This window comes from Lipotes vexillifer, unplaced genomic scaffold (assembly GCF_000442215.2).
Source record: "Lipotes vexillifer unplaced genomic scaffold, Lipotes_vexillifer_v1.1 scaffold414, whole genome shotgun sequence".
Classification (NCBI taxonomy): domain Eukaryota; kingdom Metazoa; phylum Chordata; class Mammalia; order Artiodactyla; family Lipotidae; genus Lipotes; species Lipotes vexillifer.
In genome coordinates, this window is record NW_006782864.1 from 17,437 (window position 1) to 32,806 (window position 15,370).

The 15,370-nt window shown below is 42.1% G+C and overlaps 1 protein-coding gene across 1 annotated transcript in view; it reads left to right on the top strand.

Moving 5' to 3' along the window:
• The window catches only part of SH2D4A (SH2 domain containing 4A), a gene marked incomplete at its 5' end in the record, with an annotated part of 50,788 nt that overhangs the window by 13,751 nt on the left and 21,667 nt on the right, over positions 1–15,370 (top strand). Inside the window, 3 exons of the mRNA XM_007455486.1 lie at positions 3,524–3,604; positions 9,911–10,022; positions 11,371–11,572. Coding sequence (XP_007455548.1) covers positions 3,524–3,604; positions 9,911–10,022; positions 11,371–11,572 — 395 coding nt within the window. The remainder of the gene's footprint in view (positions 1–3,523; positions 3,605–9,910; positions 10,023–11,370; positions 11,573–15,370) is intronic.

The window sequence follows — 15,370 nt, forward strand, 5'->3', positions numbered from 1 at the left end:
TGTTGGAGTATAATTGCTTTACAATGTTGTGTTAGTTTCTGCTTTATAACAAAGTGAATCAGTTATACACATACATATGTTCCCATATCTCTTCCCTCTTGCGTCTCCCTCCCTCCCACCCTCCCTATCCCACCCCTCTAGGTGGTCACAAAGCACCGAGCTGATCTCCTTGTGCTATGCGGCTGCTTCCCACTAGCTATCTACCTTACGTTTGGTAGTGTATATATGTCCATGCCACTCTCTCGCTTTGTCACAGTAAGACAGGAATAAAGACACAGACCTACTAGAGAATGGACTTGAGGATATGGGGAGGGGGAAGGGCGAGCTCTACACAAGTCTTGATTAACTTCTTCATATTATTTTAACATTTTGGAATAAGAGCGAATCTTCACTCACCCTTAAAATGAGAATTTTTATAAATATGGGTCTTAGTATGTGTGAATAGTTTTAGAGTTGACAATGTGTTTTGGACACATGGAAGGATTTGAATAGAAGTACTGATCTCTGGGGTGGTTGTTAAATTAATCAGCTGTTTATGCTAAATCTTATCTACTCAAGAACAAACTTGTGAGCTTTGATGTACTAAAAACAAAACCTAAACCTTCAGACAAGGAAAGGCTGTCAGCTCTGAGCGGCACCAGTAGGCAGTGCTGACGGTCACAGAGGTCCCTTCAGTCCCTGGCACCAAGTCCTGAAAATTGTCTTGTTTCTGCATCTGTGCTTAGATTTGAGCTCTTTTAAAAATATTGATGACCCTGTAATATCTGACAAGTGAAGAAGCAGTGAGCATGTTGAAAGTGCTAGTGAGAAAGGGCACATGATGATGATGGAAAAAATCCAGAGTGTAGTTTCTTAAAAAGCAAGTGGGGAGAAAACACTTTTGTGTGTATACATGAGATCGATAGTTCCATTGAAGGAATACTGCTAAGGGACAAAGAATAACTTGTACAGTGTGTTGAAGGTGTTATGTCCAAGCAGAGGACAGTAATTGACAAGTGATGGGGGAAAATGCTTGACAAAATAGACCACACTTTGGGATATATGACTTAGAAGAGCAACGTCAGATATCTATTAGCCTGACGCTAATTCAGGAAACAACTAAGAGTTTGTTCAGGAGCTGATCGTGGTGGAGGTGCTGCTGATGAAAGCTTGGTCCAAAGCTCTGCTAGTGGCAAAAGCCCAGGTCCCTCTGAAACACATGAGTGGAGAAACGGGGGCTGCAGCGTTGTCTACAGCACTTGAGGAGGTATCCGTGGAGCACAGTCACCTGCCTCCTAATTTTCAGCATAGAAGAAACATCCTTTTTGCAAAATGATGCCCCACAGATCTTATATCATTGAGGGAAGGGAGAGTGAGCCTGTTTTTAAAGTTCACAGTTCTTATAGTGGAAATGTATTCAGAGACCACAAGCCTGAGCCCTTCAAAGCCATCTCAGACTTTTGAACAGACAGACATACAAAACCTGTTGGAAGAGCTCTAATCTGTTCATCAGTAGAGGAACTGGTTATTGTCCTATTCTGCTTTAGATGCAGGGCAGCTACATATCCTTTTATAATATCAGAATAAGGAAAAAAATGAGACAGAATATGGCAAGTAGCAATTGTGAGACCTGTAGGATTCATTACTTTGCCAAGTAATAGGTATAAGAAATCTTCTTTTTTTTTGGTACACGGGCCTCTCACTGCCGTGGCCTCTCCCGCTGCGGAGCACAGGCTCCGGACGCGCAGGCCCAGTGGCCATGGCTCACGGGCCTAGCCGCTCCATGCCATGCGGATCTTTCCGGACCGGGGCACGAACCCGTGTCCCATGCATCGGCAGGCAGACTCCCAACCACTGCGCCACCAGGGAAGCCCAAGAAATCTTTTGACCTGCAACTCATTTCCCTATCATGACAATATTGATATAGTGGAAAAAGCATGAACTCTGGCACAGGCTGGCTGTGTGATCCCAGAAAGCTGCACAACTCCTGAGATTCAGTTCCTTCACCTGAGAATGGGTGTAATGTTGCCCCTCCAACAGCGATGTTGTGGGCAGTGAAGATGATACTTACTAAGGCCCTGATGCAGAGCCTGGGCAGGACAGGCTCCAGTGACCCTCAGCCATCAGGGAAATCAGCATCAACTGTACTCCCGTGATCAGTAAATGACCACAGCAGAGAGCTGGAGTCCAGGGCTGCCAGCGATTGCTGTGGCCAGCTTTATCAGCTAAGATAGAATAGAACAAACAGGGAATGGTCAAAGCATCATGGAAGTTCATCTTTCTCCCTTGTAACGTCCAGGACGGGTGTTCTGGTCTAGGAAGGCTCAGGTCTACACAGCCATTCAGGGACTCAGGCTTTGGAGGCTCTGCTGTTTTTCTAGTAGCATGACTGCTGTCACCATTCCAGCCCAAAGAAGGGGGAAATGGCCTGGAGACACATGTGAGGAGGTTTTAAGGGCCCGGATAGAAGTGGCCAATACCAGTTATCACCTGTATTATTTTGGAGATAATTATTCACATGGGCACCTAACTGCAGGGGCAGGATTGAGGTAGCCATGCTGGTTCGTTTCATGGCATAGAAATGACCCTAAAGTACCCACTGTGCTCCATGCTGAATCTTGGTACAGACCTTTGGCTGAAGATTCGCAGGCAATTTCTCATCTATGCCAGGACCCAGGAAGGAGTCCTCAGGCACAAGGCTTATGAGTCGTGGTACCGTGGGTTGAGGGTGTCTAATATCGGCCACACAGGTCACATGGCTGCCATGCTGGCCTTGGCCCAGACTGCACTCAGGCCAGGGACTGGGTGACAGGGGCCAGTGTAACTGACCTGGTCTTACGAGGCGCCCCATGTGCTGTGCCAGCTCAGTCACTGAGCCAGAGGGGTTGGCAGGTGGCCCACAAGGATGGTCCCAGGGAATCCAGGCAGCAGAACTGGGAATCCCATTGGCAGGAGCTGGCTCCTAGGAAATCCGTCTAGAGCAGCAGAAGCCTAGATCCGGAACTGGGAAGTGGGGGAAGTGGGGGGACAGGGGGAATGTGAGCAGGCAGGGAGGGTGGGCAGGGCTCCCAGGCACTGGGTGTTCCAGGTATGTGTCCAGCCCTAGAAGGGGAGAGAGGCGAATGCAGTTAAGTGGCTGAAACTAAGGCATTTCTCTGGTCTGACCTAAAACACGGGTTGGGGTAGAGCAGGGATTAAGAGAGAAAGAAGGGAATTGAGATTAAGGAGTAGTGTTGATGTCTTAAAGTCATCCCAGGGACCTTGGGGCCAGCTGGGAGCAAGACATGAGCAAACCACCAGCTCCTGGCTGCTGGGCAGTGATTCATCTCTAACCCTACTGAGGGCAGAGGCTGGGGCTTCATATACCTGCCCCCTCAGTCAGGATGGGCTCAGGAGCTCACTTGCTGGTGGGAAAGGGATGGATCCAGTTGGAGGGGGGGCAGCATTTGGGAACATCGACATGAGGGAAGCATTAACAGATTATCTTCTGGAATTGCACTGCAGCTCTAAATGGCATAAAAAATGTGTTTCATTTAATTTTTAGTTGCCCTCCAGTTCATCAAGAAGTGTTCACCAAATGTTGGCAGATTCTATCAGTCGTATGAAGGAATATGGATTTCATCAGGTAAAAGACTTACCTTCCGTCTCAGGGGCTAACTGCAGAGCCAGTTCCACTAATGTTTCACAAATTGTTTTATTAGCCTCATGCAGAAATGAAATTAAGCAGCAGACTGTGAACTCTATCTTTGAAAAGCTTGTGAGCACAGCTGTTCATCTTTACCTGTTTATCTGGAGTTGGAGAGTCTTGAGTATCATGGAAAGGATATACCAGGACGTATCTGCTCGTCAGGACATATCGGACTCCTCCCTGAAGTTCTGACGTGAGATAGCATCCCAGACAGAGGCAAACCCAGGGGAGACTGATTTCAGAGAGAGATAAACGAAGCATAAAACTTGGCGGAAATCGTGAATTCACGTTAGGTTCCCTAGGTGTTCACTCTTTCTTGAGCCTGTCCCTTTGCGCTGAGCAGCTACTTGGGTCACTGTGCCCATGGTGCCCACAGGGCCTCCAGGCGCTCAGGTCTCCGGGTCCATCTGGACAGGGACCTCTCTGCTCCCTCCATCCTACTGCCGTGTTACCATACATGCAGCTCAGGATAACTGAGGCAGAGACTGGAAACCCTGTAGGGTTTGGCCCACAGATGGTCTGAAAAAGTGGAGCGAGAGATGAGGCTGTAAAATGAAGGTTCTGGGGGCCACAGGCTGGGATGGAGGCTGTCAGGAGGCAGCTGGGGCCGGTTCCCTTGGGTGGTGACCCAGGCCCGGACTCCTCTGCAGGGCCACGTGTGAGCTGGAGAGCTCGCACGTTTGAGGCGTCAGTCATGGGGAGGTCTGGAGCTGTGGGCCTGGTGTGCAGATAATAATATTGATGTAATACATGCCTCTTTATAAAACAGCAGCAATAGTCCCTAAAGGAACTCCCCAGTGACCCTAGCCTGATTACATTATGTCATTTTAAATGAGGGCAGGTGAGGAAGAAAGGACAGAAGATCTGTGTGTCCGTTCAGATGACCTATGTTGAGTTCCTCCTGCGTGCCAGGCTCTGCTGTGGGCACTAGAGACACAGTGAACGAAACAGATAAAGTCCCTGCCCTCAGAAAGCTTCTACTCCTGATGGGGAGACAGATGATACATCTGTGTGTGAACTCAGGTCCTAAGAGCTCTGCAGGAAAATCATGCAGGATAAGGGAGCTGAGGAACGCAGTGAGGGTGGGAATTGGATTTTATAGAGGTGGCCAGAGAAGTTGACATTGGAGCAGACACCTGAAGAATGAGGGCGGGGTGATGGGGATGGCTGGGGAAGTGTGTTCCAGGCAGAGGGAACAGCACGTAGGAGGGCACAGAGGCAAGAGCTCTTGGACACGGTGGAGGAACGACACAGAAGTCAGTAATGAGACGGAGTGAGGGGCTGATGAGGGAGCTGGTCGGAGTATTTGCATCAGCAGCCCGGGACGAGCGGCTTTGTGTCAGGGACCTTTGACAGCTCCGTCTTCCCATTTCTGGCTCCACACCCCGGCCCCTGGGCGTCTGGACCAGTGTCCAGGCTCAGCCTTGCTGCCCCTCTACTCCCTGGCCTTCATCCTGGACCTGTGTGCTTCAGCAGAACACTTCTAAAGAAGAAATGATGGTTTTCTAAACAGAGAAAGTAAAGATCAACTTGTAAAGACTTTTCTGAAAGTAAATTTTCTGGAGGAATCCTTAGAGAAACTGGGGAAAAGTTCTTAAGGGTTCTAGCTGCTTTGAATAAAAACAGCGGCCAGGGTCAGCTCTCATCTGCTATTACTCTGTGAAACATTAATTTTGTCTCCTTTCTCACTGTGCCCATACATAATGACACTGTGGATGAAAAAGGAGTGAGACTTACTAAACACAGCTCTCTCAGACACTGGAGTATCAACTTAGCAGCCAAGTACCACCTGAATTATTATTTACTTAATATATTTCTTTAAGTAGACTCACTTTGTAAACTTCTTGCTTTTCCTAAGCAACAGTATCCTTAGTATAACAGTATGCTATGATAGCATAGTTTAATATCGTAGCTATATTTTTCTAATTGTTTAAAATCATTTAAAAATATGTGTGTGGAAGACAAACAAAGCTCCCTTTGAATTTTTTTCTGTTTGAGCTTAGAAATTTCTACCAGCACGTTTGATATATTTCAGGCTTGCCAACAGCTTCAATAAGGCAATGGCAAATTTTAAGTCATTTCAAACACCAAAAGCTGTCCTTTGGTTTTTATAATATTGACTAAAGAAGGGGGGCTTAGCTCTAGGCAGGAAAAGAATGTAAGAAAAAAAGTGAAAACAGTGAAACCACAAAAGTTTCGTTGCATCTGAGGTGAAGTGCATAATATGAATTATCACCATCTTCTGTGCTAACTGTGCTTTTAATGGTGATTGAAACCAGTTTCACAGCATCAAGGTACATATTTTACTTGTGGTGAAATAATTTAACCACAAGAAAGTCTTTATCTTTCTATAGGAAAACACAAAAGAAAAAAACCATTTCTGTGGTGCAGAGCAAAGCACGGCCAGTCTTTCCCGCCCCTCAGCCTGTTTCATGATTCAGCTGACGAGGCTTTTTGCCGCACCAAGTTGTAAATTCATTTTTCTCATGAACGCTCAGAAGGTTGTCCTCAAAGAAACAAAAGAATTTTTAAGTGCTTTGGTGTGTTAGTTTTCTCTTTGGTTAAAAACGAATTCCCTTGGGTGTACTTAGGCTACAGAATTGTACATGTCAAAATGGTTAAGATGGTAAACTTAGTGTTATGTATATTTTACCACAATTTTTAAAAAATTTAAAATGGTAATTTTATGTTATTTGTATTTTAGCACAGTAAATAATACTGTAAGACCACTATACTTCAATAAGATATTCCCTTTTTAAGGAAGACTCATATTTCTTATTCTATATTTTTCCTTCTCGAAAAGGATGCTTTTAAAAGATATTTTTGTATATTTTATTGTTTCTTTTCTTTATTGAAGTACAGTTGATTTACAATATTGTGTTAGTTTCAGGTGTACAACAAAATGATTAAGTTTTTTTTCAGATTACATTCCATTATACATTATTATAAGACATTGAGTATAATTCTCTGTGCTATACAGTAAATCCTTGTTGTTTGTCTGTTGTATATATAGCAGTTTATATCTGTTAATCCTATACTCCTAATTTGTTCCTCCCTCCCTCCCTCTCTCTCCCGTTTGGTAACCATAAATATGTTTTCTATGTCTGTGAGCCTGTTTCTATTTCTAATCTATTTTGTATATAGATTTATTTGTATTACTTTTTAGATTCCACATATACGTGATATATAATATTTGTCTGTCTCTGTCGGACTTACTTCACTAATTATGATAATCTCTAGGTCTATCCATGTTGCTGCAAATGGTAATATTTCATTCTTTTTTATGGCTGAGTAGTATTCCACTGTGTATAAATATCACATCTTCTTAAGCCAATCATCTGTTGGTGGGCACTTGTGTTGTTTCCATGTCTTGGCTATTTTAAATCATACTGCTATGACCATTGGGTGCATGTATCTTTTTGAATTAGAGTTTTCTCCAGATATATGCTCAGGAGTGGGATTGCTGGATCATATGGTAGCTCTATTTTTAGTTTTTTAAGGAACCTCCATACTGTTCTTCATAGTAGATGCACCAATTAACATTCCCACCAACAGTGTAAGAGGGTTCCCTTTTTCTCCACACCCTCTTTAGCATTTATTATTTGTGGACTTTTTGATGATGGCCATTCTGACTGTGAGGTGATAGCTCATTGTGGTTGATTTGCATTTCTCTAATCATTAGCGAAGTTGAGCATCTTTTCATGTGCCTGTTGACCATCTGTATGCCTTCTTTAGAAAAATCTGTTTAGGTTTTCTGCTCCTTTTTTGATTGGGTTGTTTACCTTTTTGATATTGAGTTCTGTGAGCTGTCTGTATATTTTGAATATTAACCCTTTGTTGTTTGCATCATTTGCAAATATTTTCTCCCGTTCCATAGGTTGTTTTTTCATTTTGTTGATGGTTTCCTTTACTGTGCAAAAGCTTATACGTTTGGTTAGGTCCCATTTGTTTATTTTTTGCTTTTATTTCTTTTACCTAGGGAGACTGACCTAAGAAAACATTGGTACGGTTTATGTCAGAGAATGTTTTGCCTATGTTCTCTTCTAGGAGTTTTATTGTGTCGTATCTTATATGTAGGTCTTTAAGCCATTCTGAGTTTATTTTTGTGTATGGTTTGAGGGAGTATTCTAATTTCATTGATTTACATGTAGCTGTCCAGCTTTCCCCAACACCACTTGTTGAAGAAGGTGTTTTTTCTCCATTGTACAGTCTTGCCTCCTTTGTCATAGATCAATTGACCATAGGTGCGAGGGTTTATTTCTGGGCTCTCTGTTCTGTTCCATTGATCTATGTGTCTGCTTTTATGCCATTACCATGCAGTTTTGATTACTTTAGCTTTGTAGTATAGTCTGAAGTCTGGGAAGATTTTTGCTCCAGGTTTTTTCTTTTTCCTCAGGATTGCTTTGGCACTTCTGGGTCTTTTCTGGTTCCATATCAGTTTTATGATTATTTGTTCTAGTTCTGTGAAAAATGTCCTGGGTGTTTTGATAGGGATCACATTAAATCTGTAGATTGCTTTGGGTAGTATGGCCATTTTAACAATATTTATTCTTCCAATCCAAGAACGTAGGATATTTTTCCATTTCTTTGAATCATTTTCAGTTTCCTTTATAAATGTTTTATAGTTCTCGGTGTATAGGTCTTTTACCTCCTTGGTTAAGTTTATTCCTAGGTTTTTGTTTTTGTTTTGACATGATTTTAAAATCATGTTTAAATTTCATTGTTAGTGTAAAGAAGTGCAACATGTTTCTGTGTACTAATCTTGTATCCTGCTATCTTGCTGAATTCATTTATTCTAGTAGTTTTTGTGTTATGACTTTAGGGTTCTCTATATAGAGTATCATGTTATCTGCAAATAGTGGCAGTTTTACCTCTTCCCTTCCAGCTTGGGTACATTTTATTTATTTTTCTTGTCTGGTAGCTGTGGCTAGGACTTCCAATACTATGTTGAATAGAAGTGGTAAGAGTGGGCATCCTTGTCTCGTTCCTTTGGGAAGTCTTTCAGCTTTTCACCATTGACTATGATATTGACTGTGGGTTTGTTGTAAATAGCCTTCATTATGTTGAGATATGTTCCGTTTATACCCATATTGATGAGAGTTTCTATCGTGAATGGATGTTGAATTTTGTCATGTGCTTTTTTGGCATCTATTGAGATAATCATGGGTTTTTTGTCTTTTCTTTTGTTGATATGGTGTATCACATTGATTGATTTGCATATGTTGGGCCATCCTTGTGACCCTGGAATGAATCAAACTTGATCATGGTATAGGATCCTTTTTATGTGTTGTTGGATTCAGTGTGCAAATATTTTGTTGAGGAGTTTTGCAGCTATATTCGTCAAAGATATTGGCCTGTAAATTTCTTTTTTTGTAGTGTCTTTGGTTTTGGCAGCAGGGTGATGGTGGCTTCATAGAATGAATTTGGGAGTGTTCCTCTTCCTCAGTCTTTTGGAAGAGTTTGAGAAGGATCAGTGTAAGTTCTTCTTTGTATGTTTGGTGGAATTCCCCAGTGAAGCCGTTTGGTCCTGAACTTTTGTTTGCAGTGAGTTCTTTTTTTAGCTACAGATTCTATTTCACTTCTAGTGATCGGTCTGTTCAAATTAGCTGTTTGTTCCTGACTCAGCTTTGGTGGGCTGCATGTTTCTAGAAATGTGTCCATTTCTTCTAGGTTGTCCAACTTGTTGGCATATAATTGTTCATAGTATTCTCTTATGATTTTTTTTTATATTTCTGTTGTATCAGTTGTTATTTCTCCTCTTTCATTTCTTATTTTGTTTATTTGGGTACTCTCTCTTTTCTTCGTGGTGAACCTGGCTAGAGGTTTGTTAATTTTGTTTATCTTTTCAAAAAAGCCAGCTCTTGGTTTTGTTGATCTTTTCTATTTTTCTTCTGAGCTCTATTTTATTTATCTGCTCTCTGATTTTTATTATTTCCTTCTTTCTGTTGACTTTGGATTTTGTTTTTCCTTCTTTTTCTGTTCTTTTAAGTGGTAGGTTAGGTTATTTATTTGAGATTTTTCTTGTTTCTTGAGGAAGGCCTGTAGTGCTATGAACTTCCTTCTTAGAACTGCTTTTGCTGCTTTCCATAGATTTTGTAAGGTTGTGTTTTCATTTTCGAGCTTTCTATTCTCTTCCATTCATCTATATGCCCATTTTTGTGCCCATACCATGCCTAGTGCCTGCCTCACTGCAGGAAACTGCCAGAGTCCCTCACCAATGTTTGTTTTTGGTTTTTTAAACAGAAGAAAGAATCTGTGAAGAAAACACAAGATGAAGAAGTGAAACAAATAGATGAAGAGAGAACCAAGCAGATTTATAAGAGCTGGAAAGAAGATTCGGAGTGGCAGGCCTCTTGTGAGTACCCAGAGGCCTCCATAACAGTGACACTAAGCTAGTTTGTTCACCGAATAAGATGATCCATCTAGGAAGCACTTAGAGTGGTTGTTGAGAGATGTTTTGTTTTTTTTGTTTTTTTTTTTTTTTGCGGTACGTGGGCCTCTCACTGTTGTGGCCTCTCCTGTTACGGAACACAGGCTCCGGACGCACAGGCCTAGCGGCCATGGCTCACGGGCCCAGCCGCTCCGCGGCATGCGGGATCCTCTCGGACCGGGGCACAAACCTGTGTCCCCTGCATCGGCAGGAGGAGTCTCAACCACTGCGCCACCAGGGAAGCCCAAGAGATGTTTTAACACTAAACTATTACTCAAAGGCTACAGAGCCATCTAAACATTGAATAGCAGAAAGGTTCTCAATTCATCTTTGTACCATCAAAATTATGATGTATGTATATGAGGAAATGGTATTTAGCTATGAAAAAGTGTTTTGGAAGAGTGTTTAAAGTCCTTGGAATGTGTTTATATCTTTTTAGCTTGGAGAAGAAAAATCATTATAAAATAGTATGAAAACTATCCCTACTTAAAAATGTCTAAGTATATGAGGGAAGAGAAGTGGCAGGTTAACATATTAACATTAGTTTTCTTGGAGAGGCAGGATTCAAGGTTATTTATTGGAATTCTTCTCGTTTTTCTGTATTTTTCTCAGTTTTCAACAGTGAACACATCTTAACTTTGTAATCAGAAGAACACAGGCGTAACAGGCTGGATGTGTCAGCATCCCTTCCACACCTATGGCTCAACCCTGCCCCATTCTGAGTTAGCACTGCCCAGAGATCGTCCTCCTAGGGAGAGGCCAGTGCAGATGAAGGCAGAGCAGAGCATGTTGAGGATGCTGGGAGGATTTGGGTTTGAAACAGGATTAGAGCTTCCATCTGACTTGGACAAAGACACCCTAACTGCCCGGTCATCCCTTGAAGCAATAGGAGGAGAACAGGGGCGCCCCCCACCCCGTGTTTGCAGAATGTTGGGAATTCCATCACAATGAACACCATTAAAATGACAATTTTTGTGAAGTGAAAATGTTTACCAGATCCAATCACTTCTATGCAGTGAAATCTTAGTGTAATGGAAGACTTCAGGCATTTCTGTGAAATCAAACATAACAGATTCTGATCAATAATGTCTGAAGTACAGATACACTCAGTAAAGCTTATTCTTACATCCTGCATTAGGGTTTTTAATGCTAGGCATTGCTGGTGCCTGTTCATTGTTACCAGAGTCTGTTCAATTCACCGTCTGAGGTGCTGATTCTTCTAAACATCTCTGTGGCTCATGAGGGCCTTTCTCAAACCCCACTGTTTTTCTAGTGCGAAAATCCAAGGCAGCTGATGAGAGGAGGCGCTCCCTGGCAAAACAGGCGCGGGAGGACTACAAGAGGCTGTCCCAGAGGGGGAGAGGCAGCGAGGGGCCACAGAGCCCCACCAGCGGCCCCCAGAAGCCCCGGAGGCCCCCCCTTCCACCCAAGCCTCAGTTCCTGAGCCCTTCGGGACACCCATGCAGACCTCTCAGGTAAGAAGCCATGCAGGTGGCTTTAAGCATAAGCAGTGAAATGGCTGATTAAAATAGATGAATTGCGTGGCTGCTGCGGGGAGAGAGCCTACTGGCACCATTCAATCGGCTCCACCTCTGAGTCTGTGATTCTGAGACACCTGGGCAGCCCTTCATCTCCCCTCATCTGTAAAATCCCCGCTGTGGGTACCATTAACACAGCCAGGAATTTCGTGAAGATGCACAGCAAGGTCCTGTGCCACCAGCCCAGCTCACCCCCACCTGGTGACAGCCAGTGAGGGGAGGGGGGACAACTGGGGGGTCATCACAGTAGGAACCCAGGCTTGCCAGGCTTCACATCATGAGCAGAACTACATTTCCTCTGCTCAGGATTAAAGATTTGATGATAATTCTCATTCTGGGATATATAGCCAAGCTCATAGATTGAGAATTTGGAAATGTTTCTTTTCTTTTTTTTTTTTAATCTTTATTGGAGTACAATTACTTTACAATGTTGTGTTAGTTTCTGCTGTACAACAAAGTGAATCAGCTATATGTATACATACATCCCTAGATCCCCTCCCTCTTGAGCCTCCCTCCCACCCTCCCTACCCCACCCCTCTAGGTCATCACAAAGCATTGAGCTGATCTCCCTGTGCCATGCAGCAGCTGGAAATGTTTCTTTTTCAAATGAAGACTTTATTTGGCCATGGTGGTCCCCTTGCCTCCTAGGCTGTGGGGGGAATTAGGCAGAACAATTTGTTTTGGAAAATCCCTGAATAAAACTACAGTGCAAACCCACAGCCAACATCATTCTCAATGGTGAAAAACTGAAACCATTTCCACTAAGATCAGGAACAAGACAAGGTTGCCCACTCTCTCCACTCTTGTTCAATATAGTTTTGGAAGTTTTAACCACAGCAATCAGAGAAGAAAAGGAAATAAAAGGAATCCAAATCGGAAAAGAAGAAGTAAAGCTGTCACTGTTTGCAGATGACATGATATTATACAGAGAGAATCCTAAAGATGCTACCAGAAAACAACTAGAACTAATCAATGAATTTGGTAATATAGCAGGATACAAAATTAATGCACAGAAATCTCTTGCATTCCTCTCTCTTTCATTTCTATGCACTAATGATGAAACATCTGAAAGAGAAATTAAGGAAACACTCCCATTTACCGTTGCAACAAAAAGCATAAAATACCTAGGAATAAACCTACCAAAGGAGACAAAAGACCTGTATGCAGAAAACTATAAGACACTGATGAAGGAAATTAAAGATGATACAAACAGATGGAGAGATATAACATGTTCTTGATTTGGAAGAATCAACATTGTGAAAATGACTATACTACTCAAAGAAATCTACAGATTCAAGGCAATCTCTATCAAACTACCAATGGCATTTTTCACAGAACTAGAACAAAAAATTTCACAATTTGTATAGAAACACAAAAGACTCCAAATAGCTAAAGCAATCTTGAGAAAGGAAAATGGAGCTGGAGGAATCAGGCTTCCTGACTTCAGACTATACTACAAAGCTACATTTATCAAGACAGTATGGTACTGGCACAAAAACAGAAATATAGATCAATGGACCAGGTTAGAAAGCCCAGAGATAAACCCATGCACATATGGTCACCTTATCTTTGATAAAGGAAGCAAGAATATACAATGGAGAAAAGATAGCCTTTTCAATAAGTGGTGCTGGGAAAACTGGACAACTACAGTTGAAATTAGAATGAAATTAGAACACTCCCTAACACCATACACAAAAATAAACTCTGAATGGATTAAAGACCTAAATGTAAGGCCAGACACTATCAAACTCTCAGAGGAAAACATAGGCAGAACACTGCATGACATAAATCACAGCAAGATCCTTTTTGACCCACCTCCTAGAGTAATGGAAATAAAAACAAAAATAAACAAATGGGACCTAATGAAACTTAAAAGCTTTTGCACAGCAAAGGAAACCATAAACAAGACAAAAAGACAACCCTCAGAATGGGAGAAAATATTTGCAAATGAAGCAACTGACAGAGGATTAATCTCTAAAATATACAAGCAGCTCATGCAGCTCAATATCAAAAAAGCAAAAAACCCAATCCAAAAGTGGGCAGAAGACCTAAATAGACATTTCTCCAAAGAAGATATATGGATTGCCAACAAACACATGAAAGGATGCTCAACATCACTAATCATTAGAGAAATGCAAATCAAAACTACAAAGAGGTATCACCTTACAGCAGTCAGAATGGCCATCATCAAAAAATCTACAAACATTAAATGCTAGAGAGGGTGTGGAGAAAAGGGAACCCTCTTGCACTGTTGGTGGGAATGTAATTTGATACAGCCACTATGGAAAACCATATGGAGGTTCTTTAAAAAACTAAAAATAAAACTACCATATGACCCAGCAATCCCACTACTGGACATATACCCTGAAAAAGCCATCATTCAAAAAGAGACATGTACCACAATGTTCATTGCAGCACTATTTACAATAGCCAGGACATGGAAGCAACCTAAATGTCCATCGACAGATGAATGGCTAAAGAAGATGTGGCACATATATACAATGAAATATTACTCAGCCATAGAAAGAAACAAAATTGAGTTGTTTGTAGTGAGGTGGATGGACCTAGAATCTGTCATACAGAGTGAAGTAAGTAAGAAAGAGAAAAACAAATACTGTATGCTAACACACATATATAGAATCTAAAAAAAAAAGGTTCTGAAGAACCTATGGGCAGGACAGGAATAAAGATGCAGACGTAGAGAGTGGACTTAAGGACATGGAGAGGGGGAAGGGTAAGCTGGGACGAAGTGCGAGAGTGGCATAGACATATATACACTACCAAATGTAAAATAGATAGCTAGTGGGAGGCAGCAGCATAGCACAGAGAGATCAGCTCGGTGCTTTGTGACCACCTAGAGGGGTGGGATAGGGAGGGTGGGAGGGAGACTCAGGAGGGAGAGGATATGAGGATACATGTATACATATAGCTGATTTACTTTGTTATACAGCAGAAACTAAAACAACATTGTAAAGCAATTATACTCCAATAAAGATGTTAAAAGAAAAAAGAAAAATGCAGTGATATCACAGCAGAAACCCCCATCCCTTATCTTCACTAAATATAAAATTATTTTCTCCTGGTTATTGCTATTACATGATTTTTTCATATTCTGGTGTGGAGGAAGATGATATTTAAAATGATCAAGAGAAATCAAATATTGATTTAATGAAACACAACTGTCTAAAGCCTTTTCCTCTGAAATAAAAACTAAAAATCCTTCTCTGTTAGGAGTATGGAAAAATAAAAAACAAAGATCTCCTTTTGTGTGGGGTTAGTAGTTATCTTCAGGGCTTTTTCCTAATGGGGATTCTGTCCTCAGAGGAAGCAGGAGGTGGACCATTTCCTCTTCTATGCTTATTTATACTTACTCAGTTGAAAGGTTCCATCTGGGGACTTGGGGACCAGCACTAACTGACCATGTTCTACAGAGTGACAGTTGGGGAACAAATTTTTCCTTATGGCAACTAGAGAGGCCCCTCAACGTTGTGCCTGGGGCACGGAGCGTGAACTCCTGCGCAGGTGCCTCCCACACCCGAGCCTGTCACTGTGTCGGGCCGCAGGTCCCCGCAGGCTATGTGCCTCTCCAGGCTCCTCCAACGGTGGAATATAGCTTGTCATACACCCGCGCCCACAGTATTTTTAGAGCACAGCTTGTGTGACTGACAGCAATGAGGGTGCCTTTTTTTTTTTTTTTTTTTTTTTTTTTTTTTTTTTTTTTTTGGGGGCGGGGGC